Raw genomic sequence first — 27,808 nt, forward strand, 5'->3', positions numbered from 1 at the left:
GCTGGCACGTGCCTCTGGTGACCATCATCTCACATTAGCCCACGGTCTGGGCAGAAAACATTACCGGCGCTCCTTTTCTCCCCCACCCAAAACATTCTCAGTCCTTTCACTGACCTGGCTTCTGATTGGAGGCTCGTTGCTTCAGATAATGACCTCCAGGACCCCTCTGTGGGTTACAGCCTGTTTGTATTACTCTTACCGTAGCTTAAGACGCCTGCAGTGGGGAGTAAGGAAAAGGAAAAGACCAGCATTTTCAACATCCCCAGGTACCAGAAGCACAGAAGACTGACAGCATTCCAGCTACCTGCGTGGGTCCAGGGCTGGCAGCTGCCCATGTGTCCCTTGCAGACAGGCTGTTCGTTAAGATGAGGGATCTTTTTCAGTATGTCGCCTGCTTCTTTGCATTTTTCTCTACTGGGTTCTTGGTTGTGGCCACCTGGACAGACTGTTGGATGGTGAATGCAGATGACTCCCTGGAGGTAAGAAGTCAGCGCTTCTTTTACTGACCCAAGCCTGTCCACCTTTTCTCTAAGCCCCACTGGCCCATTACATTCACTAGGACTAAGATAGTAATAATAGCCAACATGGTTGGACTTGCTTCTTACTTACTACTTACTGAGTCTTTACATTATTAGCTTATGTAATTCTCACAGCTCATCTATGAGGTAGGTATTGTTGTTATCCCATTTTACAGATGAGGTAACTGAATAAGCCCATTTTCATAAAGGTAAATTTACACAAGCGTAATTATATAAGCTCTCCAGAAATTCACCTCTTCCATTGCTGCATATACCAAATTGGATAACATTCCATTAACATCCTTTCTCACAAACAGAAATTTGTTAACCTTGAAGACAGCATTAAAAGTAGTATGACAGACTTTCTTAAGGAGTGATCATCTAAATGTTGATCAAGTGATCAAACTCAAGTTATATAAAACCTACCCAATTACTGTGCAATGGAAAAAATGTCATTGTAAGGAGTTCCAAGTAGGAGAAAACATTCTCTGGGAAACCAAGTTTTTCTAGTGTGTCCCAAAGTACAGGAGACAGATATGGGTTTAAGAAACCCTCTTTTAAAAATGAGTTGCTCTTGGGAACCTACTCTTCATGTACAAGATGAGTGAGTGGTTCATATTTGAAAATTTTATTTTTCTCACTGGAGAAGCTCTGAAAGAAGTAGTTTTCAAATTTAGAATTATTTTCTGTGGCTATAGGAATCTGAGAGAGGTAAAACTAAGTAAAAATCAATTCTTCAGACTCAGCAACTATTCATTTGTAAGGTTTCAAAAAGCGTAGGTGAGAAAAAGAAACAATATATCAGGAACTCACTGAGAATATACAGCAACTCACTATGTTCTCCTACGTACATCCTGAATGCAACAATTTACTCTAGCAAATGCTATACGTTTATGAAGTTTAAGAAAGATACCTGAGGGCAAGTTTTTATATTTTTTCTTCTAATTTTATTTATTAAACTCCCAAGTTGGAGTTTCAAATGGAAAGTAATAATCTTTTGTTTTTCTGTGTATTATTTTTGTGTTTTATTTTTTTCTTGCTTTTAAATTTCCTCTGACTCTTACATGGTATTTCAAAACCAAGAGAGTTTTAAGTGCTTCTTTAGCACTAGAAAATTATTTTTCTGAAAATTGTGATAGAACTGAAATAGTATAAAGGATATCTGCTGTATGTTAATCCAGTGATGCATTATTTGGCCATGCACATAAGTGGTGAATGAAAAAAACAAACCAAAACTGTCCTTTGAACAGTACTCAGAAAAGTGCAGATAGAAATGTTCTGCTGCCATTAGCTTGCTAGAGTATGGGCTGCCAGTAGTAGGTGATGAATAGAGAAATATGTTGGACTTGAGCTCACTTAAAATTATGTTTTTAAAAACATGCAAAATCTCATCTAAAAGCATTCTTAAAATATTTTCCAAAACAATTTGAAAATCTTTCTCCTTAAGCTGATGGAACTGCTAACTTCACTTGGTAAGAAATGAAAGTTTAGAAAGGGTCAGACCTTGCTGAGACGGATTGGGAGTTCTGGCATTTAAAGTGCCTTCTTGCTTTCATCTCAGTACATACAACCAATCTTCCCTCTGTTCTGTGCAAGAACACTTCTAGGTAAAATGAGTGGAATGAGTAGTCTAGTTTATTCACCTTGAGTAAATCCTTGCTAACCTCGGACTATAGTTTAGTAGTTCTTAGCTTCTTTCATATTTCCCATACTTGAGATGTATTGCAATAAATCTTCCCCATTAAAAGAAGAACCCTTTAGTCATTTGTAGAGACGTGGATGGATCTAGAGACTGTCATACAGAGTGAAGTAAGTCAGAAAGAGAAAAACAAATATTGTATATTAATGCATATATGTGGAACCTAGAAAAATGGTACAGATGAACCGGTTTGCAGGGCAGAAATAGAGACACAGATGTAGAGAACAAATGTATGGACACCAAGGGGGGAAAGCGGCGGGGGGTGGGGGTGGGATGAATTGGGAGATTGGCATTGACATGTATACACTAATATGTATAAAATGGATAACTAATAAGAACCTGCTGTATAAAAAAATAAATAATATTCTAAAATTAAAAAAAAAGAAGAACCCTTTAACAAATGAGGCCCCCTTCTCTCCAACAGTCTCTTTATTTGTCAGTATTTTTAAAGGGACATGGAACTCGCATAACAATTACTCCTTCAGTTGGCTAGCATATAAAGTCATAATATTATCCATAAATGTCAAGGTTCTGATACTCACTGACTCAATTTTACTGTTTTGTTTCTTTGCTTCCTTCCTTGTGCATATATCGTTGTTGGTCCCTATTAACAACTCACTTTAAACAACTACTGGACAAAAATTGACACAATAAAAGGACTTTTAAAAAAAAGCATACCCATAGAAAATTTAAAGAAAAAGGAATATAATGAATTTTTTGCTTTGTTAATCTTTGACAGTGATGTAGGCATCAGTGTTGGAAAATGGATTCTGTAGTTCAGTTCAACATAACAAACATGAAATGTATGTCATTTCAAAGGTGCCGTGCAAATCCTCCAAGGGCAGTCAAAGCTAAAGCAAGAACCATTCCTGCCTTTCATGAGCGCACATTTAGGGAGGAACAAAGATGCACATGAAACTCTAATAGAGGGTGTAGGCCAATTCATATTTGAGAAAGAAATGAACAAAGCAAAGAAGAGAGAGAGATTATTTCCCGTCAGGAGCACTGAGACAGGCCTCAGGGGGGAAAAGACATTTGAACAAAGCGTCAGAAAAGATGCCAAGGATTTCAAAAGTTAGAAATGGCAGCAGAGGTCTTCCGAGAGAGGACAAATAACAAAACTACAGGCTAAAGGTGAGTAACAGGGAGCAAGAAGCAGAGCTCAGGTATCCTTTTGACTTACTAGAGAATACTCAAAATACTACAAAATAGTATGGGGCCTCATTTATACCTGTCCTTAAGAGCTTAAACGAAGTAAAAACATTAGGAAAAAGAAATAGCACACGGAATTGTGCACAGTCCCAAGTCAGGGACCAGGGGTCCTGAGCTACCATGCTGCTCCTGTCATTCTTGATTCATGTGTGTCTTGGGGAAGACTGATGTGTGAAGAGAACCCGGGTTTTGAAATTATTCCAGCCTGTGTTCGTATCTTAACTGTCTTCTATTGAGCAGTCATAGCTCGTGTCTTCAGCTCAGTTTCCTCAATTATAAAATGAAGTTGAACTCAGTTGTTTTAAGGTCCTTTTTAGTCTTACATTCTTTAACAGCAGAACTCCTTGACTATGACTATGTCTAGAGACATGACTATGTCTTTCAGAGAGATGGCCAGCCGCTGGAGAACTGATGGCATCTAGAGCCTCCCTAGAAATTTCCACTAGGAAATCTAGTGTGAATAGTCTTCATTTTTCTGTTAACTTTATATGCTCTTTCTTCCTATTTCCCACTCTACTTCTCTCCTTACTTTTTTTCTTCCTTCCTTTCTTCTTTCCTCCCTGCCGCCTTCCTCTTTCTTCTTCTTCCTCTTCTCCCTTCCTTCTCCCCCCTTCTCCCTTTTCCTCCCTTTTAAAAAACGTTTCATGCCCTACTTCTCTTTTATTCTTCTTTTTCTACCCCCACCCTTCTCCTTCATCTCTTTATCTCTCTTTTGTGCTCCCCTTTTTTTTCTTTTCTTTCTATAATCTTTCATTCCACAAATGCTCTTTGATACCTACTCTCTACTTGGTACTGTGGTGGGTACAGGTTATGAAGGAGGATGAAACTTGGATCTTCCTTAGGTTTCTCCCAGCATATTGGCAGAGACAGACAGGTAAACTGATAGACAGTATGATATGACCAGTGCTATGATTACAGATAACTCTGAGTGGCCAGCTCACTTAGTCGTGTATAATCAGTGAAGGTTACCCAGAAGAAATATCTAAACTAGGCTTGAAGAACAAGTGAAGGGGGAAGAAAAAGTAGAGAGTATTGCATGCACAGGACATGATATAGGCAGAGATCTAGGTATGAGAGTGCTCTATGTTTATCACTTTGGACATATTGGAAAAAGTTTCCAACATAAGGAGGAGAATATAAGGGCCGGATCATTGAGGGCTTGTGTTCATGTAATATATAGATCTTATACCATAGACAAGGGTGGTTCACTGTAAGAAAACATATATGTGTGTTTTAGAAAGAGCAATCATTCTGGCTAATGTGGGGAATGATTAGAAAGGGTAAAATGAATTATAGGGAGATCAACTAGGCAGCTTTTCCCATAAAACAGGAGGAAAACGTTGATGGTCTGAACTAGTGTGGCAGCAAGCATAAAAAGGGTACAAATGAACTTGTTTACAAAACAGAAGTAGAGTCACAGATGTAGAAAACAAACTTATGGGTACCAGGGGATAAGCAGGGAGGGATAAACTGGGAGACTGGGATTGACATATACACACTACTATATATAAAATAGATAACTAATAGGAACCTACTGTATAGCACAGGGAACTCTACTCAATACTCTGTAATGGCCTATATGGGAAAACAATCTGAAAAGAGTAGATATATGTATATGTATAACTGATTCACTTTGCTGTACATCTGAAACTAACACAACATTGTAAATCAACTATAATTCAATAAAAAATTTTTAAAAAGACATGAAGATATGGGAAACTAAAGAACTCAGATTGATGGGATTAATAATTGATTGCATGTGGGGAAAGAAGGCTGATGGAGAAGGAGAAGTAAAATTTGAAATCCACTTTACTGTTTTGGGGTAATTGGAGGAAGGATGGAACCACTCACCTAGAGCTGAAATGGAGGAAAATTAGTCTCTATACAGAAGTCATTAAGCAGCAACATCCCTGGACCATGACACTATTTTTTTCTTAGTTAGATGGTTGCACAGCACCTTGAGGGGGCCAGGAAGGGAATGCTTTTCAGTGTGGATGTTTATAGGTTGGACTTGATGTTACAGGGACCTAAGATTAAATCCCACCCTGCCAGGCAGTAGCTGTGTGAATTTAGACAGATGTTTAAGTTGTGTAAAACTGCATTTCCTCTTCTATAAAGGGAGAGTAACAATATGCACATGGTAAGTGTCTTGTGAGGGTTAAATGAGCCTGTGGATCTAGTTGACCGCAGTACCAGGCAAATACAAATCAGTCAATAAATGTTAACTATATTATCGTCTATTTGCAGTTTATTGTTTTGTTTTTGTTCTGGAGGAGGAGATGACATTTTGTACAATGTTCACTGAAGGGAGAAATATGCGATTTAAGTTTTGTTCCTATTTTCTCTATTGATTCTCTTGGACACATTTTGTTTACTTCTCTGAGCTGTGGTTTTTTCCATTTTTACACTTATGACTGTTCCCTTTTTGTCTAACCAGGGGAATAAGGCAGAGAATAGAGACAAAATAGCATAAGTTATATACTAAATACATTTTAAAAGAAAATAAATTATGAATTAATAACAAAAATATGTTAATTACATCATAAAATGTGTAATTCTTCATTATCCACAGTAAAATAGGAAAGTAGCTTCTTCACAGAATTACTGGTCTCTCAATTGTCAGAAAGAAAAAATGTTTTCACAAGTTTATTTCATTTTTCAGTTCAACTTTTGTTAATTATTTACTGAGAATTTGTCATGTACCAAGCACTGTTATGATTAAAATTTTATGACCTCAAATGAAAGGTAATCCACATTTGGATTTATTTTATCTTCATTACCAGGTTCTCCCCTGGGATTTCTATTTTAATTAATGATGCTACAATTCTTCCATACATAAATATTGAAATTATTAGAGCTAGCATACACTCTGATTATATATACTTGGTTTGCTTTCCAACTGATTTTAAACTCCTTTAGCAGACATTTGAGCCTAGAAATATTCTTTAATTTGCCTCATGGTCTCCTACAGCTCCTAGCACCCCCTTCCACATAATGGGAACTCAGGATGCATTTGTTAATATGAAGTGAATGGGTACCTAGTATGATACTTGACATACTTACTAAAAGAATGAATAAATGAGTGCAATATAATGTGAAGTGATATTTGGAAATCTCATGTTGAACACTAAATAAGAAGTATCTCTGTAGAAATACCATCACTTTTTCTTAGGGAAGATCTTTCATCTTGCTGCAGTTTAAATTTTTTCAAGATATGGATTTGGTCCCTCTTTTTAATCAGATAGGAAAAAAGAGCCAATCCCCTGAGATGTATAATAAAGTTGGTGAAGAGTGTATTCCTACCTAGAAAATATAGCTTTTCTTCCTGGTGCTTCAAAGAGGGAAAGAAATTAAGAAAAGGAGAGAGAGAAAAGGAAATTAATATTTTGTAATAATTCACTCAACGTAAATTGTGATCTCTGCCACTGGCCAGTAATCTTTGCAAAGTTGTGATTCCATACTTTCATAAGGAAAACATTCTAAAATGATTAAATGTATGACTTAAATTAAATAATAAATATTAAAATGGAAATATTTATATAGTCCATATATGTAAATTAGGTAATATGACCATGAAGGCCGCAAACATTATATTAATATCTAAGAAGTTTGCATTATCCCATTCTTGCCGTGTGTGCCTTTAGCCAGTGATCCACAGCTAAGCAAGAAGAGCTAAACCAAATATATTTTAGCAAATAAACTCATGGTACATAAATGGAGTAAAAAAGAAAGATGACATCTATTTTATTTATTTTAATCTTGTTTTCTCATCCTTATAAATACCTGTCTTGAGTTCTTTTAGGCCCTGGGATAGTAAGAAAAAGAAAAGAAAATGTAAAAATTAAAAGTTCAGAACTTTAGTATGAAAAATTCAAATGCCTTTCTGTTCCAAGTGAAAATGTTTCATGTTTTAGTGGTAAAACATTATTTACTATAGTATTATTAAAACTTTTGCACCCAATAAATATATTCAATTAAGTACTGGAAACAAGTAAGTTGCATCTTCAGCATTAAAGTACACTAGCACAGGGATGGTAAAGTGGTATGAAAACTATAACTCTATTTTTTGCATACGCACGGTGGTTTTTAAAAGAATGTATCTTCATGACATCCCATTTTTCTTTTGGCTAATGATTATTCTTCCTATATATATTATATTTACACACAAATCCCAATGCACATGCATTTATAACATAATGCATAGTGACAAAGAAAGACCTTGTTTGATGTGGTCAACCAAGAAAAAACATTTACTAAGCCTGCTGTGTATAATTACTATATATATTGGGTTGGCCAAATGGTTGGTTCCTTTTTTTCCATAAGATGGCTCTAGTAACACTTAGTTGTCTTTTAAATTCATTCAAAACAATTTTGTTAGATTGTATATGACAGCTGTCATATCAGAGTGCATTTAAAAAAGACTTATCAAAATTGGTGAATTTTTGTGTAGCCATTTTAATATTGAAGACGGAAGAAAAAAAGCAATGTTTTCAGCATATTATGCTTTATTATTTCAAGAAAGGTAAGAAAGGTAAAAATGCAACCTAAATGCAAGATTTGTGCAGCATATGGAGAAGGTGCTGTGACTGGTTGAAGGTGTCAAAAGTTGTTCGCCAAGTTTTGTGCTGGAGATTTCTCTCTGGACGATGCTCCATGGTTGGGTAGAGCAATTAAAGTTGATAGCAAACACATTGAGACATTAATTGAGAACAATCAACGTTGTACCACATGGGAGACAGCAGACATACTCAAAATATCCAAATCAAGCTTTGAAAACCATTTGCACCAGCTTGGTTATGTGAATCGCTTTGATGTTTGGGTTCTACATAAGGTAAGCGAGAAAAACCTTCTTGACCATTTTTCCGCATGCGATTCTTTACTTAAACATAATGAAAACGTTCCGTTTTTAAAACAAATTTTGACGGGCGATGAAAAGCGGATACTGTACAATAATGTGGAACAGAAGAGATCGTGGTGCAGGTGAAATGAACCACCACCAACCACACCAAAGGCCAGTCTTTATCCAAAGAAGGTGATGCTGTGTATATGGTGGGATTGGAAGGGAGTCCTCTATTATGAGTTGCTTCTGGAAAACCAAACGATTAATTCCAACAAGTACTGCTCCCAATTAGACCAACTGAAAGCAGCACTCGATGAAAAGCATCTGGAATTCGTCAACAGAAAACGCATCATCTTCCATCAGGATAACACAAGACCGCATGTTTGTTTGATGACCAGGCAAAAACTGTTACAGGTTGGCTGGGAAGTTCTTCATTCATCCACCGTATTCACCAGACATTACACCTTCAGATTTCCATTTATTTTGGTCTTTACAAAATTCTCTTAATGAAAAAAATTCAATTGCCTGGAAGATTGTAAAAGGCATTTGGGAAAAAAAAAAAAAGGCATTTGGAACAGTTCTTTGCTCAGAAAGATAAAAAGTTTGGGGAAGATTGAATTATGAAGTTGCCTGAAAAGTGGCAGAAAGTAGTGGAACAAAACGGTGAATACATTGTTCAATAAAGTTCTTGGTGAAAATGAAAAATGTGTTTTTTTTTTTTACTTAAAAACCGAAGACACTTTTTGGCCAACCCAATATATATATATATATGTAAATTTCTCCTATGTAACAGGAGGAGAAAATGCCAATTAATTAAAGTATTTTTAAGTTTCTCTCTTCTCAAAAGATATATAAAATATATGGAGGCATGACAGGCACACTCAAAACTGCAGAAGATAAGACAATGCAGGCAAAATTGTGTGTTGCCACTTGTAAATATTTTCAGAGGGATAAGAAAAGGGAAATTGGCAAAGGCTAGGATAGAGAAAAGAGAAACCTTAATTGGAAACTGCTAAAGAGGTTAGAATAAGAAATTCCAGGATTAAGGAATTAATTTATGCCATTATAAACTCAACTAGGAAGAGGGACCATCAGTCCCTCTTCCCGAAAGTTTCCTGAAACTATTTTTCTATGTGGTATCCTGCTCATCCTTAGTATTGTGGTAAACACTTTCCAGAGCCAGTTGAGTAGACAGGGTCCAGGCTGACACCAAATCAGCATAAACCCTCTGGTCTCAATAATATTTCTTTAACTCCTGGATTTAGACATTCTACTCTGTTCAGTCAAGTCAAAAGGACATATTAAGCCTCAACTGTGTGTACAGTGTATCAGTAACCATTTTCTATGCCAAGTGAGAAATGAGAGTTCATGTGTATGAATTAGAAAAATTGACAAATATTTTCCCTCAGTAAACATCTTTTGAGCATCTATTATATACTGAGAAGGCGGATTTGTAAGCTCCTTGAAGCAAGGTGCCATGCCTATCTTGGTCATTGCTGTATCCCCAGCACTTAGCCGGTTGACTGACACATGACAGACATTTAGTGAACATAGTTTGAAAGGCAGACTTGGGAGACAGATGCACATAAATGCACATAGAAAGATAATGCAATATTATAAATGCTATAGAAATATGGACTAGTTACTGTGGGATCCAAGAAGAGATTAACTCCAGCTGGAGAGACTGGGAGAATCTCATGGAAGAAGGGATATCTTTGAGGTGAGATTTAAATGACAGGGAGAAATTTGAAGATCCACTCAGCTCCTGCTAATTGCTGCTACATGCAGCCAGGGAGTCCAGGTGGCCAGACTGACCAAGTTTCCAAGGGAAGCCAGAAATCTGTACTCTTCTGTAAAATCTCTCTGTTTCACTGTTGGCAGGTAATTAATATTAAGAAATTTAGGTTGGCCTCATGTTTGTGACTTGCACGTTTATTGCCACATCTTGGATAAACTGACTTCTTCCCACTTCAGGACCAACAGATATTTATTGAAATGATATAAAAATTCCCTGAGTATTATTTTATATGTTATTTATTAATATATGAATCACATGTTAAGAGCACAAAGATTAAATTTGTAATCGTCTATTTTGGACAACGCTGTGAGATAAAATTATTAGTTAACATTGTTTTCACCCGTTAAATAAGGTTAACTGTAGTATTTTAAGCATGAGTCTGCTTTGTAAGAACTTTGCCTTAAAACTTTAAAGAATGTAGATTTGCTTGTTTTAGAGAGTTCTTAATAAGCCATTGTACAACAGGAGGATAAGTGAAGATTCTAAATTATAGGCAAGGAGGGCTTTCCTAAATGTGATAAATAACGAACAGTCTTTTAACCTTGTATTTTGTGCACAAAGGCACCTTTAAGGGTGTCTCCAGTAAGTGCTATATTAACACAGAAGTTTAGTTAATTACAGCCGCTATTCTCACGTACCTTAACTGAGTGTGAATACCAAGCAATCTAATATTGTGCCCCTAAGCATTAATACCTAATGAAATTGGATTCCTTGTTTCCTTTAATGAGCTCATTGCTTTTCTAAATATGGTCATTGCAGGTAAATGATCAATAGCCTTGAAAATGACACCATTACTGGATTATTTTGGCAAGAAAAAAATACTCTTTTTAGTTTAAATATCCTCACATATATAGCTCAGCTCATTTCCTAAATAACCTCACATATAATGAGAATGACTATAGTAGGTTTTATTTGTTTGTTTCAGTGACTGAGTTAGACAGCAGGAAATTGGGGACAGTCACTCTCTGATTATAGAATAGGACTTCAGGTCCATATGACCTAGCTCAAATTGGAATGAACTGGATCCAGTGTGTTCCTGTTAATTGAGAGACTGAAGGGTAATAGGCTATGAGAAGGCTTGTCTTCTGTTGTGGTATAATAGTTCAGTACAAATTGTCTCTACTATCCATTTCTTAGGGCTGCCATAACACATTGCCTCAATTTGGTGACTTAACACAAGAGACAGTTTTCTCTTACAGTTCTGAAGGCCAGGATTTTGAAATCAAAGTTTTGGCAGGGCTACACCGCCTCTGAAGGCTCTAGAGGAGAATGCATTCCTCGCCTCTTCCAGCTTCTGGTGACGTAGGCATTCCTTGATGTGGGCCCACGTCACGCCAGTGTCTGTGTCTGTGGGCACATTGCTTCCTTCTCTTCTATCTGTCTCTCCTCTGTGTGTCTCTTCTTATAAGGACACTTGTCATTAGATTTAGGGCCCACCCTGGTAATCCAAGAGGATCTACTTTTCTCAAAACCCTTAATTTAACTACATATGCAAAGTCCCTTTTTCCAAATAAGGTCACATTCACAGGTTCTGGGAATTAGAACATGGATACATCTTTTGGGGGGCTGCCATTCTACCCATTGCATCTACCTTTCTCCACTTTCATATGGTTAGTTAGTAATGCTGAACTTAGTCACTACTCAGGTTACTATGCTGTTTAAGTACTTTACTAGTATTATCATTTATTGAGCAAATCATTTATGTTGTGTGTGTTTGTAATTTTTAATTCTTATAGTCACCCTAGCATTAGCTCCTTTATAAAGATAAGGAGATTGAGCTCAAAAAAGGTAAGGCCTTTCCAAGGATGCAACACAGCTAATAAGAGCGTCAATTTAAAGTCTGTGTTTTTTCAGTTATAGCTTAAATTTCATGTGCACATAAGTTTAGATATTCACATCCTTCTTTAGAAATTGATATATTAGGTTTCGCAAGATGGATTTTCTTTATCAATATTTTGGTCTCTGTGGTGCCTCAGGTCAGATAATATTCCAACATTCTAAAACATCACTACTAGATTTAATCTTAGGAAGAGCAAGCCAAAGTGAGGTTTCATAGAATAATGGCCATAGGATGAGATTAAAGTTAGGGCTTACTACTTCATCCAAAACTATCTTCCAGTTTCCAATTCTGGAGTACTTTCACCTGAAGTAAAATTAGAATTTAAAAAAAATAGGTTTTAAGTATACTGCAATGCTTAAGAGAGTACACACAGACTGCTGTGTTTGAATCCTATCTCCTCCATTTAACTACACTTTCTGGGGTTATCACTTAACTTTCCTGTGCCTCCTTTTCCTTATTTGTAAAATGGACAGTAATAATGATAGATCACAGGATCCTCTAATTAATAAGTGAGGTGATAATACACTTAAACAGTAACTGCTTCAGAGTATAGATTCAATATAGAATTATTAATTATTACCAATTATAAGCATTTTACATACAAAGTGAAAATAGAAGTACAGCATTCAAAATTGTGATGGAGTAGCCAGCAGTAGAGTTTTATTTGGTGCACAGCACAGCTTCAAAGCATATGGGTCAAAGAGTTTCATAGCACAAATATTCTCTGATATAATTTTCTTTTGCAAATCAAATGTTTCATGTTCCTTCCTTTCTTCTCCGCACCCGTTATAATCTCCCTGCCTTTGCATTTCTCTTCCCACTCTGCTCTGTTATTTCTTCTTTCTTTAAGGAAAACTTTAAGCTTTCATTTTCCAAGATAATTTGTGGTTAAATCTTACTAAACTATTCCCAGATTGCCAAGGTAATGTGAATCTGTAATCAAATCAGAATAAACAATCATATTAGTTCTGTTCCATATGTATGAGCTCTGTCAAGAATACTTGAACACATTTTCTGCTGGCATGTTTACAATTCTAGGAAATCTATTTTGACTTGCAGCTTATAGGTAAAATATGAGAAGGCTCAGGACACTTGTACCTTTTAGCTCTAAGTGGTTACTTAGAATCATCTGTACAGCATTTCTAAGTAAAAGCGATTTATGACTGCAAGGTTGTATGAAATTAATGTTCAGTTTGTTTACATCCATCTCATAGCTTAAACATTGGTAGTCCATCAGTGGAGCAAGGAAGAAGTAGTATGGTCTTTATGTATAACTTTCTTCGACCATTATTTTAAATTTATGAACTTCATATATAATAACATGTTTCTTCATGGGACTCATTGTTCATGATGAAGAAAAATTAATATACATTCCTAATAGACTCAAGATGTCAGCAGTTATCACCTATTGTTATATTGATTTTTTTTTTTTTTTGGATAAGTAAAGGTCAGCATATGGTAGTGAAATGAATTGTCGCCCTATTAAACTGACTCGATGATAGAACCAGCCATAGGCATTTGCATATGTTTAATTCTGATTTTATCCATCTTAGGCATGACTTCTTTCCGCCCCCCACCCCCAAATCAGGAAGTGATTTTACTTCCTGGTGGGGAAAGCCTTGAGTTGTTAGTGCTTAAGGGAAAATACTCTAAAATGCATTGTGTTTGTTGTAAATGAAATTCTGATCATGCTTGTAACCACTGTACTTTGCTATCAAACTCACAACAGCCAAGTTCTTCCTTTGATCAAGGTGAATTGAAGTGTGTCTGCCTGAGTTGTTTCACATGGTGTCTTCTCCAACATCTAGGTGAGCACAAAATGCCGAGGCCTCTGGTGGGAGTGTGTCACAAATGCTTTTGATGGGATTCGCACCTGTGATGAGTACGATTCTATACTTGCTGAACACCCCTGTACGTATGCCTTAGACATCACCCTTGTCAGGGAGGGAAGACCAAAGGAAATTGAACTCAGGTTTCCATTATGTGTTTTTGTTTTTTTTACGATTCAATATTAAGGTTCTGTCCAGTTTTAAATGTTTCAAATAGAAATTTAGTTTATTTCTAAAATGTGAATTGAAACATTTTTAGCATATTTTATCTTTTCCCATGTATTTATAAATTCCTTTAGGGTAAAAATATTATCTTGTTCAGTTCTGCTATCCCACAAAGGGTCTGGTATAAGCCTACTACAGCAGGCTTATAGTAAACACTTTTTAAATTGAAATGAAATCTTCAGGGTGCAGTGATTTTATGATTAGAATTGACCGGTTAGATGAAAAGCATTTCGGAGATGTCTTTTAGCTATGACTTAGGTCAGATAGAAAGTTTACAGTATTTCAATGGATGACTTGCTAAGATAGAGAGACAGTGGATACAGAGGGGCAGAGACAGAGACAGAAAAACAAATAGGGAGAGAGATAGGCAAAGAGAGACACAGACTGTGGGATCAGGGAATGAAAAACATTAAAATATGTGACACATTCTTAGCAGAAATAATAAAGCCATCTCCTAGATCTTCCCTACCTTTAGCTTTAAATTATAATTAGGTGTTAACAAGGCCCATGTTTCTATGAATAAAAGATTTCATAGATCGAAAAACCTTATTATTGATTCTCTCAACTCTTCTCCATACCATTTATTTATTTATTTGTGTGTTTGTTTGTTTATTTACTTATTAGAACATCCAATCGTGCCAAGAAGTACTGGTGCTGTTATTAAAGCAAATTGGTTTTAGTCTCTTTCAAATCAAATGATGGGTGGTGGTACAATATCACAACTTCTTTTCTCAAGATAAATGAAAAGTAAACCCTTAGAATGTGACTTTTCCCCTGAACAGCTATTTCGGTGCAGGGGAAAGCACTTAAAAGGAGCTGTGCTCTACAAATATCTTTCTCTGCCATTTAGGATTTGAGTGCCTGAAACATTTTTTAATTCATAAAGCTTTTATTTCATTTTTTAGAAAAAAGCCTTTTATGTTTTCCTCTTTTCTTCCCTTCTTGCACTAACCTAGTTCTATCTACAAAGAAGCATGATTTGGTCAATAGGAATGGGCATTCATGTTCACGTGGACCCTAGGCTATTGCAGAAATGCAGTTCTACGGTTAGAGTTGAGAAGAAAATAGAAAGATGAAATATTTCAAACTTTTAAATATTTGTTATATACATTTATGTAAGAAGAAAATAAAATTATTCACAAGCCTACTACACAGAGAAAACCACTGTTTATATTTTTAAATGGTCCTTTATCTTTTGCCTATACTATCTCACATTTGTCTTTTGATATATTTTTACCTATTACTTTCAAATAATATGCTAAAAATCCATTAATTTTCTTTAAAAAATTCCATCATATGCTTAAAGACTAGAGAGATGAAAATGAGTTCTTAGAAAATAATATAACTGTGCCCTCTAAGTTAGGATGTTACCTGTAAGAGAGTAGATTTTATTTTTAGTCTTGGTATCTTTTATACAATCACAATTAGATCACATTTCTCATTACCTTGTATGCTTAGAGTATTTAGACCCAGATGCATTTTTATTTATTTATTTATTTATTTATTTATTTATTTATTTATTTATTTATTTTTTGCGATACTCGGGCCTCTCACTGCTGTGGCCTCTCCCGTTGCGGAGCACAGGCTCCGGACGCGCAGGCTCAGCGGCCATGGCTCACGGGCCCACCCGCTCCGTGGCATGTGGGATCTTCCCGGACCGGGGCACGAACCCGTGTCCCCTGCATCGGCAGGCGGACTCTCAACCACTGTGCCACCAGGGAAGCCCCGAGATGCATTTTTTAGGGCTCCTGTTGATACTGTTAATTTGAACCCTTCTCTACCCCCCAAATCAGGGTATTTAACATTATTCTGGCAGCCAAATCTCAGATAATCTCCAGAAGGAAATTCCTGGCTGGCCAGCATTAGCAATCTCTTGCAGAGCTGCCCTCTTGGAACTGGGCTAGCCATGTGGCCCCTGGATGACACCATAGGCATGAGTCCTGTAGTTCCACAGAGCATCTGAGACACACTTTGTATGGGAGCAAGGGTCAGAGAGGGGAAAACCAGGGCCAACAATGATTTCAGGGCACCCCATCCAGATAGCAACCCTGGCCCTGTTGATCCCAGGTTCCAGAAGAGGACTTAGAAAATTTCAAGAGAGGCACTCCAAAATGTGGGACCACTTAGTTTGGGGTGCTGAATAGGAAGCCCACTTATATATAACATTTGAGGATCAAGGAGATCTGCTAAAATATAAAAACTCATAACACCTAATGAGTTACATAGTTTTCTCTTTCCTTAATTTTGAAGAAAACAAAATGAACTTTAGATTTGGCCTAAATTTGAAATTTGAGCCTAAATTTTAAAAAATAATGTCAAACTTTGAGATCTTAAATATTCACCTATTAATAAGGTAGAAACTGATTTTATGCATTGATTTCCTCTCTTAGATGGATTATAAAAATAATTTTGAAATGAGGAAAATTGGCCACATTTTCACAAGCCATCTATAACTAAATAGCCCCTAAAGTTGCCTCATCATTGAGGAAAAATTATTTCAATACAAGGAAACTCCAGGTCACTATGAAAATAAAACATAATTATGATACCATCAAAGGAATAAATTTTATTACTCCTCTCCAGTAGCCAGCTAAAGTAACAATAGTTCTGACTTCAGATACTTAACCCTCCATTTGTGGCAACCTTATTCTTGTTTTAATTTAGTGTCACTGGGACTCACAGGTGAGGAGGCTTTCACAGTTGATGATGCTCCCATTGCAGATGACTGCTACTATTCTACTTCTATGTACCTGATCTTCTCTTTCCCGGACTTTCTACCACATATTCTCATTGGCCATAGCTTTAAAATATGCTTCGTTGACAATGCAAGGTTGAAGGGTTAATGCAGAGTGTTGGCCAAGAAGGGTCACCACCTGAAGGAATAAAAGAAAATAAATAGTCTTCTGTTTAATAATGGAAGCTCCTTCTCCTTCTAAAGATCTGCTGATGGCTCCTACCTGAACTGGCAAGAGATGTCTTGAAGTATTTTATTCTGCTCCCCTATTTTAACCAATGTGTTACATTTTTTCAATAAAACTTCAAACAAATGTAGTGGTTATTTATTTATTGAATACTTATTGGTTGTCTTCAGAAGAAAAGATACTCTACTTTCAATTCAGCATTAAGCTAATACTTGTGAATGAGACTTATTCCAAAACAGGAGGCAAAAAGGAAATAGTTATTTAGTCCCCACCATATGCCAGGCATTTTACTAGATGGCCAACAAGACTATAATAAGCAGTCCTTAACCAAATAATACTGTTGATAGTCTCGTACTATTTTTGCATTTTATGAAAAATTAAGGGTATTTATTTTCAAGTTCATGCATATTTAAAGTCTGATTTTATTCGGTGGGCATGTGTTAATGTACGTGGTTGTCTGTTTTTTGGTGTATCTCTGTGTATTAACATGTCTCCTTCCTCTGACTATGCTGAAACCACATGCTCTGATCTTCTAGTGAAGCTGGTGGTAACTCGGGCGCTGATGATTACTGCAGATATTTTAGCTGGATTTGGATTTATTATCCTGCTCCTTGGTCTTGACTGTGTGAAATTCCTCCCTGATGAGCCATACATCAAAGTCCGCATCTGCTTTGTTGCTGGAACCACATTACTTATAGCAGGTATTGGTCTGGACTAGTGATGGGGATAAAGATACTCAACTAAGGTCTTGGGATGAAGAAGGGTGCTGTTCTGAAGTAGTTCATTTTAGGATAATATTTGACTTGCTTTTCTAGATTGAAGGAATAAGGAGCACATCTACCAACCCTGCTTTCCTTAGTTTTGGAATCAGACAATTAATCTTTTGTTAATATCCCTGGTCAGGGTTTATTGAAGTCCTCAAACTATTTTTTAACTATTTTAAAAGTTATATAAAGCTTTAACTTAAAAAAAAATTGTGATTATTCCTGAAGTTAAATCCTAAAATAAGCCTCCGGCCGCCACCTTCTTGCCTGCACACGCCCTTATCAGTTCTTCTTGGCAATGAACTAAATTGTACCAAGTCCTGTGTTAGGCTTTTCTCATGTGCCAACTCATATGATCATAACTGTAACAATAAACAGATTATGCTCTTATCTCTACTTAAGAAGCTGGTGAATAAATGGAGTTCTGAAGACATAAATCAAGCATGAGTAATAAACAATAAATCAAGAATCACTTTATATGGTGTTTATTAGTGAAACAGCAAAATTGATATTTTACTGAGGTCTGTCATCAAATTCAATTTAGTCTTCCTTTATCGTCATGTCTTTTTTGGATCATAATACAAGTTGGGAGGAAGTACACTGTGAAAGAAATCAAAGTGTAGGAAGGTTGAAAACCAATGAGTCTACCCTCCAGAGAGAAAACCATCTTCTTTTATGGTAGCAGCAAAAAGTTAGCAAATGCTTGCAGGTATATATATGTATGTATATATATATATATATATATATATATATATATATATATATATATATATATATATATATATATATATATAAAAAATGTGTGACCTTAGGCCAGTTAATCTGTCTCCTTTTCTTGGTCTACAAATTAGCGTGAAGCCTCAGCAATAATATCTACTCCTAATTGTTGTTGTAAAGATCTCAATGTGGGCAGAGTAAGCCCATAGCTGAAAGTCTCACCCATCACATAGTCAAGAGTGGGGCCTCCCTGATATTTTCACACAAGGCCCTAAGGATCCTTAGGTTGTACTAAAAAATCACAAGAATTTAGCACTTTGTTTTCCTTTTAAAGATATTCATTCCCATATCCAGCCTAGTGATAACATAAAGCTTTTGTATGTAACAACGTGTTCATGTAACACATTTAACCATCATTTAATGCTTTGCAATTTTATTCTAGAATGCTTTTTGAGACATCACTAATCTACTCCATTTTTTATAAAATAGCAAAATGAACTAAATTTAAAGAAAAATAAGTCACTGAAGAAAATCCCTGCAGGAACGGCTAAAGAGATACTCAAATTGCCAGAGATGGCCAAAGCCTTGGAATCCTCATTTGAAATTAGTATGCCATGTATATATTTATATGTATACACACACACACATATATATATGCACACACATAGATATATACACACAACTAAAAGTGGGGTCTTTTTGCTCGCCACTCAAAAGCCAATAAAGAGGTAAAGATGGTGGAAAGGAAAGTTTGCTTTATTTTGGATGCAGGCAACCAGTGGGGAGGGCAGACACCTGTCCAAAGGCTGACCACCCCTCCACGCCCCGACAATCAGGGAGCAAGAGCTTTTATAGGTGGAGGGAAGGGGCTACATGTAGAAACAGTACAGTCAGCTCTGACAGCCATCTTGAAATTGGTCATCAGTGGTCTGACCAGCATCATCTTGATTGTTTTAAGTACAGTTAATCTTCAGTTCCATGGTCAGTTTGTTCCCATTTCTTTAAGGCCAGTTCCCAGAATTGTGGCAGCTTATGTCATGGCTACAGTCTGCTCATCATATAGTTAACTTCTTCCACCTGGTAGGGGTTTCAGTATCTATAAAACAGCCCACAGGATATGGCTCAGAGTACTATCCATAGCCCTTGAGAAGGAACTAAAGGTCCTTGACTTTGCTTACTGACTAAACTATCATTGTTTTGTCCTGACTGCTTTTTTTTCTTCTGCATTTTCTCACATCTCTGATTAAGCTTATTCTTTGGCTAAAGTTTTTCCACAGACAAAAGGCAGGCGGAGGACGTGGGGGAGAAAGGACCATAAGGTCCTTTGTGTGTATATATGTGTGTGTGTGTGTGTATATATATGCATATGTATATATATGCACACATATATATGTATATGTATATATACCAAAATCTGTTTCTAAGTTTCGAAAAAAAGTTTTCATCCTAAACCTATGGGTTACAGTATTATGAGAAAGGTGTGGTAATTTACACCCTGTATTTTAATGGTTACTATGTGTTCATGATCTAGTCCTTCTTAAACTTCTTGCATTAAACAATTGAGAAAAGAATGCAATTAAATTGTGACTTCGATAGATATCACAGACAGACTTACTAGAGAAAAAATGTGAGAGTTTCTTGGGGGTTACAGATTTCAGAAGCACCATTTTCATATAGCCTTTTGTCTGACAACTCGCCACTCTTTTTTCTTACCTCTGAGCCCTGGCATGCAATTTATACCTTTAAAGCAAGAGGACTCTAGTGGCATTGTTTCAAGACAATCAATTTTCAGAAAGACTAATCTGTGAGAATCAAATTTTATTTAAGATGGACAAAATTTCTTAGTCTATCCTAATATGGTGTGGGAGTGTTAGATAAATTTTCAATTTCTACTTTAGTTATTTGTTTTTAACCTCAAAGTACTAAAATGAAGGACTTTAAAAACATAGTTTCCATATGGGTGCTGATTATGTAGCTGACATAACTTCAGTCATGGGGCTGGGGAGCCATAGAATACTCTTAAATACAATACAGTAGAATACTCTTAAATCTCCTTGGATTTAAATTTTTAAAAGGCCTGCATTATTTTTAGCAATTTTCATCTCCTTCAGGTGCCCCGGGAATCATTGGCTCTGTGTGGTATGCTGTTGATGTTTATGTGGAACGTTCTTCTCTGGTTTTGCACAATATATTTCTTGGCAACCAATATAAGTTTGGTTGGTCCTGTTGGCTTGGAATGGCTGGGTCTCTGGGATGCTTCTTGGCTGGTGCTGTCCTCACATGCTGCTTATACCTCTTCAAAGGTAAGAACAAAATAAAATAGCACACTTCCTTGCCTCCAGTATCATTCCTCCCAACCCAATGGAAACACAACTCACCAGCTCAAACTAATGTTGATAACTTGATCCCTACCTATTACCATTAGAAATTTCAATTGTTCAAGGACGACTGATTTGCAGTACTAGAACCTTACTATCCTGTTAGTGGTATATTTGTTGAAAAGAAAAACAAAGAATACTACAGCTACAACTGTATCTAACATTCAAATATATAATGGTTATTTTGATGTGTTATAATCTTATATATCTCACTTCACCCAATCAACTAAATTTATATCTACAATTTATATCTACAGAGAAGTAAACAGAGAGCCAAGTCAAATGCATACTTGTTATTAAAAAGTGTGATGTGTTACTATTGGGTTTCTTAAAATGTCACTGAAAAAAAATAAGGAAATCCCTCTTCTCATAAGAAAGAAAAGAAAAGGAAATTACTTGATTGAATTTTAAATCTAAAAATAACTTTCCAGTTGAAAATCTTAGAGTTTCTTCTAGGTTCTTAGATGATTCCTTCTTATAATATTTATATTATTGCCTCTTTTGGGTAAGAGTATATAAAATTACATTTTCCCCCAAACTTTACTGAGCCATAATTATTTTTATATCACCATGTTTATCTCGTCCAAACAGATGTTGGACCTGAGAGGAACTATCCTTATTCCAGGAGGAAAGGCTATTCAACTACAGCTGTTTCCATGGCCCAGTCATATGCAGCCCCTCGGACACAGACTGCCAAAATGTATGCTGTAGACACTAGAGTGTGAAGTGACACATATCAGTCAGTGTGTATATGTTGTTTAACTAACCAATCAATATGTTCAAGTTAATAAAATAGCCGGCCAATCCAGGAACAGTTATCTAGACTTCCTGTTCAACTAAATTAATTGCTTAGCTTAATCAACAAGTTTGATTCTCCTATCACTTCTCCTTCTCAATTATTCTTATATTCTTCCACATTCTTTTACCCTCTCTCTCTCACACATATACACACGTACACTTTCCCTGTATTTTAAGATAAGGTTGTTGGGATATAAAACTGTTTGTTGTGATATTGCTGCTAGAGATAGTGACATGGTGATATTAAAATTAAATGACGCTTAAAGAATAGAAAACGACTTTCAAAAGAGGTCAGAGATTCTAATCTTTGAAAGGATTGTCAAGCTCTTAGCTCTTTCCCTGGTTTTTGGCTCACTTTTTCTATTCTCAATTGAGTGAGTTATTTGATAACTTTGAAGAAGATGGTTTTTCCAAATTCAAACAAGTATATCAAAACTTACCATTGCTCTGATTCTGTTAAAATAGAAAAAGAAAATAACAGCTTCATGTACCAGCCACTGGTGGGAGTTAAAGATAAAAAGGTCCCCCTCCAAACTCTAAATGTCAAAAGCAAATGCTAAATTAATACCAGAGTCAGTGCTGACCTTCTTCCTCATTAACCACATTAAAGATCTGTGTATTTTTTTAATCACTACTCCAAGTTTGCCTATAGATTGTCAAATATTAAACTACAGCAGTTAATAGCTAAGCCGGGGAGTTCACTTAGCATTGATTGGGCCTCCAAATGTATCTCAAGAATGTAACATATTAGAATTCACCAATTCAGGTGTCCTCTCACCACTGGATCCTCAGCACCCAGCAAAATAGCTGACATATGATAAAATGTAAAAAATATTTGTTGCTTGAAAGCAATAAAGGCTCAACAATTCTCTATTGAAAAAAATCAATTTTCCTCACAAAATATGTGCTTTTTGAAAAAATAGAATTATATACACACTTAAAGAAATCAATGAATAATTGCTAAAGGGATTTTGTTCATATCCATAATATAAACATATTTCAATTTTTTTAATTGTAGAGTTTTTTTTAAAGGTATAAAATTTAACCTCAGGTTTTCTGGTTCCTTGAAACTCACATGAATAGCGTTAATAGCCATACAGTACCTTAACAGACTATCAATTGAACTACAAATTAGTTCTTTGGAAAATGCAAATTTAGTTGTGAACGTCTGAAGCTCCCAAAAGAAGTCTTTCCAATTTAAAAAGCTAAAAATAATGTGAAAACGAGATGATGGAAACTGGTACATACATTGCTGAGAATGATGTTCATGACTTCATATGACATCTCTTTACTAGTATCTCAGGAGAATTTATAATACAATCTTGGAATTAAGAGCAACTGATTCACTTTTATTTCATGGATGTTATTAACTGTAACTGACATTTAACAAAAGTAATTGTAGATTATGTTTACTAGTTGTATGGGTATTATTCTAAGCATTTTAAAGCTTATTTTGTGTTGTTCTTTTTTCTCAACCTTAACTTTTAAATTTTTTATTACCATATTTATTTTATGATATATTGTCTGTCATGTTTTATATATTCTAATAAGTTTCTTGAAATACTTCTGGGGAAAGGCAGGGTAAATTTAATTAAATAATTAATTAGATTTTAGAGGTACAAATTTTTCCCTCCTTAAAGGTTTCATTTCTATGAGGAAAAATTTCAGAGGATTATGGTGATAATCGAAATCTATTAATGTTTTGAATATTTTTCTCAATAAAAACATTTTGCATATCCTGGGAAGAATATTAGTATTTTTTAAAAAAATCCCCTTGGGAATGTTCATTCCTAATCTACTGTAATCTAATGAAGCTTTCCAAAATAAAGCATAACAAATAATATATTTTGTATAGCAACTACAAAATATATTTATTGTACAGTGAACAGCAAAATAAATATCAAATTGTGAAGAAGCAATAATTGACATAGAGGTAGCTCAGCATGCTCAGAAAGAAAAAAATAACATAAGCCCAAAGTATACGCATATCTGGTTATTAGGTTGAATCTTTAAAATCACCCACAAAATTCTGAGTACTATAATTTAGCCATGTCCTGTTAATTGCAATAGGAAAAAATAAAAATGTATAAAATGGAACAATCTTATTTACCTATCCCTTGATTAATCATGACTTTCTAATATCACATTTTTAACTGAAATTAGCCTTTTGTTATTATAAAAGTTATATATGTGCATTGTAGAAAGTTGGAAAACAAAAACAACCAAAAATGTATCTTGTTTAAATACCATGAGATCATATTCTCTCCACCTATACCACTACTTCTAAAACCCTATTGAACATCTGCACATTCTTCCAGATATTCTGTTTATACACATACATGCAAAGACTATATATTCTTCTTTAAGAGACCATTCCATATCTGTGGCTTTGTAACCTAATTTCGCCCCATTAATTATCATTGTCTTTTCATAGCAATAAATTTTCATCTTATTGATAACCAATCCATGTTTAAATTTACCCAAGTTTCACAAAATGCACCATACTACTGGTTTGTTTAAACCAGTATTTTCATTTCCTCTGATTATTAGGCGCCTTAAGTCTCTTTTAATCAAGCTACATTTTTTTCACCCTCCCTGGTTTATTAAAAAAAAAAAGACAAAACTGAACCAGTTTTCCTACAGTTTATTCCACCTTCTGGATTTGTCTGGTGATGTCACTTAGCTTGTTTCTCTATACCTTGTATTTTCAGTAAATTGAAATTTAAATCAAAAGTCTTTGATGGAAGCCTTAATTATGATAAAGTTGTTCGCTGGATTAGGGTGATGCTAATCTGATCTCTCCATTCTTCAGTTGTACATACTTTTCCTTCAGTGACAAAAACAAGTGATTATTGTGGTGTTATTTTGGAAACCATAGGAATATCCTATTCTCCATCAACCATAATAATAATTTTAAAATAATACTTTTAACAATTGATAATCTTTATTGGAGTCAGAACATTTGTTATAGTTTGTAGAAAGATGGTTTTCTAATTCTATTTTATCTTCATCTGTAGTAAAAACTCTTCTGTAAAATAAGCCTTGGTCTCTTCATTTGAGTCTATTTAGTTACCCTGAAAAGGCAGGATAAATGCTTAAAGTTCTTCCCTTTCATTTATCAATCCACAATACAAAATAAGGAGCTGACTTATTAGTGAGATAATATGTAATTTATCAGCCAAACAGGGACAATTTGAGAGTAAAAGTGTGGCCCATTAATAATTAAATCCTGGGAAAGTAAGGAGGTACTGTCTTTCTTTTAGCTCAAAGAGTGATGCATGTTATTTTTCAATATTTCCTTATATTTGAGTGTCATTATGAACCTACAGATTACCATTGATTCAATGTGCTTTAATCCATAATAACTATTATTATTATGATACTTAAATTGTTCATCTTTGGTCTGCCTGGGCTGTTTTAAACCGGCTCCTGTGTTTTCTTGGTACAGTACTTTAAAAAATTTTTCTTCCGTAATCGTAATGTTGAGGTACATCCAGAAAAGTACATGTTTACAGCTAGATGAATTTTCACAGAGTGAATATACCTGCATAATCTGTATTCATGTCAATAAATAGATTATCCTTTCCCAGAAGCTCCCTCTGCCCCACCTTCTTGTCCTTACCCTCACCATTCTGTGGGTAACCACTATCCTGACTTCCAAAACCATAGATGAGTTTTGTCTGTTTTCGGACTACTGTATATTTAATTCTTTGAATCTAACTTCTTACCCAACATTATGTCCTAAGATTCAAAATTCATCTATATGGTTTCATGTAGTTCAGTTCACTTATTTTCATTGCAGTACAGTATTCTATTGCAGAATATACCACAACAAAATGTTTAATCCATTTTCCTGGTAATGGACATTTGGTACGTTTCCAGTTTTTAGCTATTACAAAGAGTGCTGCTATGAACCTTCTTTGTTTCTGTTTTTTATTGAAGTGTAGTTGATTTACAATATCGTGTTAGTTTAAGGTATACAGCATAGTGATTCCGTATTTTTGCAGATTATATTCTATTATAGGTTATTATAAGATATTGGGTATAATTTCCTGTGCTATACAGTAAATCATTATGCTTAAACATTCTTGTATATGATTTGGGGAGAGCTATACCTTCCCTTCTCTGATACCTCAGAGTGGAATTGCTCCATCACAGGTGCGCTTGGGTTCAGGGGTAGTGGATGTTGCCAAAACATGTTCCAAAGTGCTTATACCAATTTACACGCTCACAGCAGTACGTGATGTTCCACATCCTTGTCAATGCCTAATATTATCTATCTTCTTTCATTTTAGCCATTCTAGTAGGTATGTAGGGGGTCAAAAAATAAAAATTTGTAGTTTTTAACTCATCTTCCTAATAACTAATGAAGCCATACATATTTTACTATGGTTATTATCTATTTGAATATTCGATTTAGTGAATTATATGTTCAATTTCTTTGCCAATCATTCTACTTTCTTTTTTCTTTAAGAAGTTCTTTATATATTCTTGATCTGAGTCCTTTATCAGATATATGTGTTACAAATATCTTCTCCTAGCCTGTGGGCTGCTTTCCCACTTTATTAATGAAATTTTCTAATGACAAGTTATTTTTAATGTAGTCCAGTTCATCATTTTTTCCCTTCATGATGATAATTTCTTTGTATCCTGGTTAAGAAATTTTTGTATGCCCCAAATCATGATGATATTCTCTTCTGTTTTCTTCTAAACTATTTTAGTGATCTCTTGTATATTCTTTTATGTATTTTCTTTCTTGTATTTAAGTATAACATATATACAGAAAAGTACACAGAGAATAAGTGTATAATTTGATAAATTTTTACAAAGTGAACATACTATGTAATCATCATCCAGATCAAAAATAATACTATGCCGGAATTTCAGATTTATTTTTAATATACTTCCTAGATGATTCCTCTGCAGCTTGCTTAACTGACCCAAGGGTGAAAACCAGTTTTAGAAAAATATCTGGGTAAAGATAATTTCCATAAAAGGAGATAGGATGATACAACTGTACAGATTTCCAATTATGCCCTTCACCATATAATTTCCTTGTTCATAGTACCATAAACTTTACAGTTTTCAGATATACCGATATCAGAATGATCAATATATAATTCACAATTGATTGTGCATGCACACGTGCACGCACACGCACACACACACACACACACACACCCCTACATACACAATACTTACCGGGAGTAAAATCAAGTAGAGCAATTGAAGTACAATGTTGAAGAGTTTTTCTTTGGTCTCCAGAGTTTAAGTCCTCTAAACGGTTATATTTCATGGGTGCCTGGGATTCATAAAGATTCAATCTCCCATTTTGTTTGAAAGCATGAACAACTGTTTCTTTTTAAGTACAATAGGAATCTCTGTCACTTATTCACCTTGGGGATCAAGTTTGCTACTTAATTTAAATATGAATCCAAGTGTTTTTGAATAAATTTAAAGAACAAAATAAATAGTATCCATAGCCAGCATTTTTTTTTTTTTTTTTTTTTTGCGGTACGCGGGCCTCTCACTGTTGTGGCCTCTCCCGTTGCGGAACACAGGCTCCGGATGCGCAGGCTCAGCGGCCATGGCTCACGGGCCCAGCCGCTCCACGGCATGTGGGATTTTCCTGGACCGGGGCACGAACCCGTGTCCCCTGCATCGGCAGGCGGACTCTCAACCACTGCGCCACCAGGGAAGCCCCATAGCCAGCATTTTATTGGAAGATTAAAGAGTCCAGGAAAAACATCTTATACATAACTCCAATGAGTAGGTCAATTGGCTTTAACAAATTTCTTATAAAAATATTAAGACATTTGGTTAGAATCTGTTCCCAGACAACTGAAATGAGGTCCTGAAAATATAGTTCTAAGATTTATTTGACAATTACTCAAACTAATAATTTTAAAATCACTGATTCTTTTCAGTTTTTCTTCATAAAAATGTATATAAAAATATAAAAAAATAAGGAAAAGGTGAGGGTATTCCAGAAAACTTTATAATAATGCAAAATTTGTAAAAAGTAATAGGATGTCATCTAGATTATTATTCTATTTGAAAATTAGCCTTCCATAGTGACACCTATCGGTTTAATTATTCATATCACCTTACCCTCATTTAACTCTCATGTTAGAGAGAAGTAATCACAGGAATGAAAATCTAAGTATCACAGGGTATCTTAACTAATTCTCTGCATAGAACTAGAAATTCACACACACACACACACACACACACACACACACACACACATATGCACAGAGTGATCATTG

At 35.3% G+C, this 27,808-nt stretch overlaps 1 protein-coding gene across 1 annotated transcript; it reads left to right on the forward strand.

The window, feature by feature from the left end:
• Positions 1–365: 365 nt before the first annotated feature.
• CLDN16 (claudin 16) lies at positions 366–21,466 on the forward strand (the record flags this gene model as incomplete). The annotated part of the gene is made up of 5 exons (XM_082655662.1): positions 366–479; positions 13,716–13,818; positions 17,419–17,583; positions 20,475–20,666; positions 21,333–21,466. The coding sequence occupies 5 exons, from the start codon at positions 366–368 to the stop codon at positions 21,464–21,466; spliced, it is 708 nt and encodes a 235-aa protein (XP_082511788.1).
• Between the last annotated feature and the right edge of the window lie 6,342 nt (positions 21,467–27,808).

This window comes from Grampus griseus (genome assembly GCF_964374135.1).
Source record: "Grampus griseus genome assembly, chromosome: 5".
Lineage (NCBI taxonomy): Eukaryota > Metazoa > Chordata > Mammalia > Artiodactyla > Delphinidae > Grampus > Grampus griseus.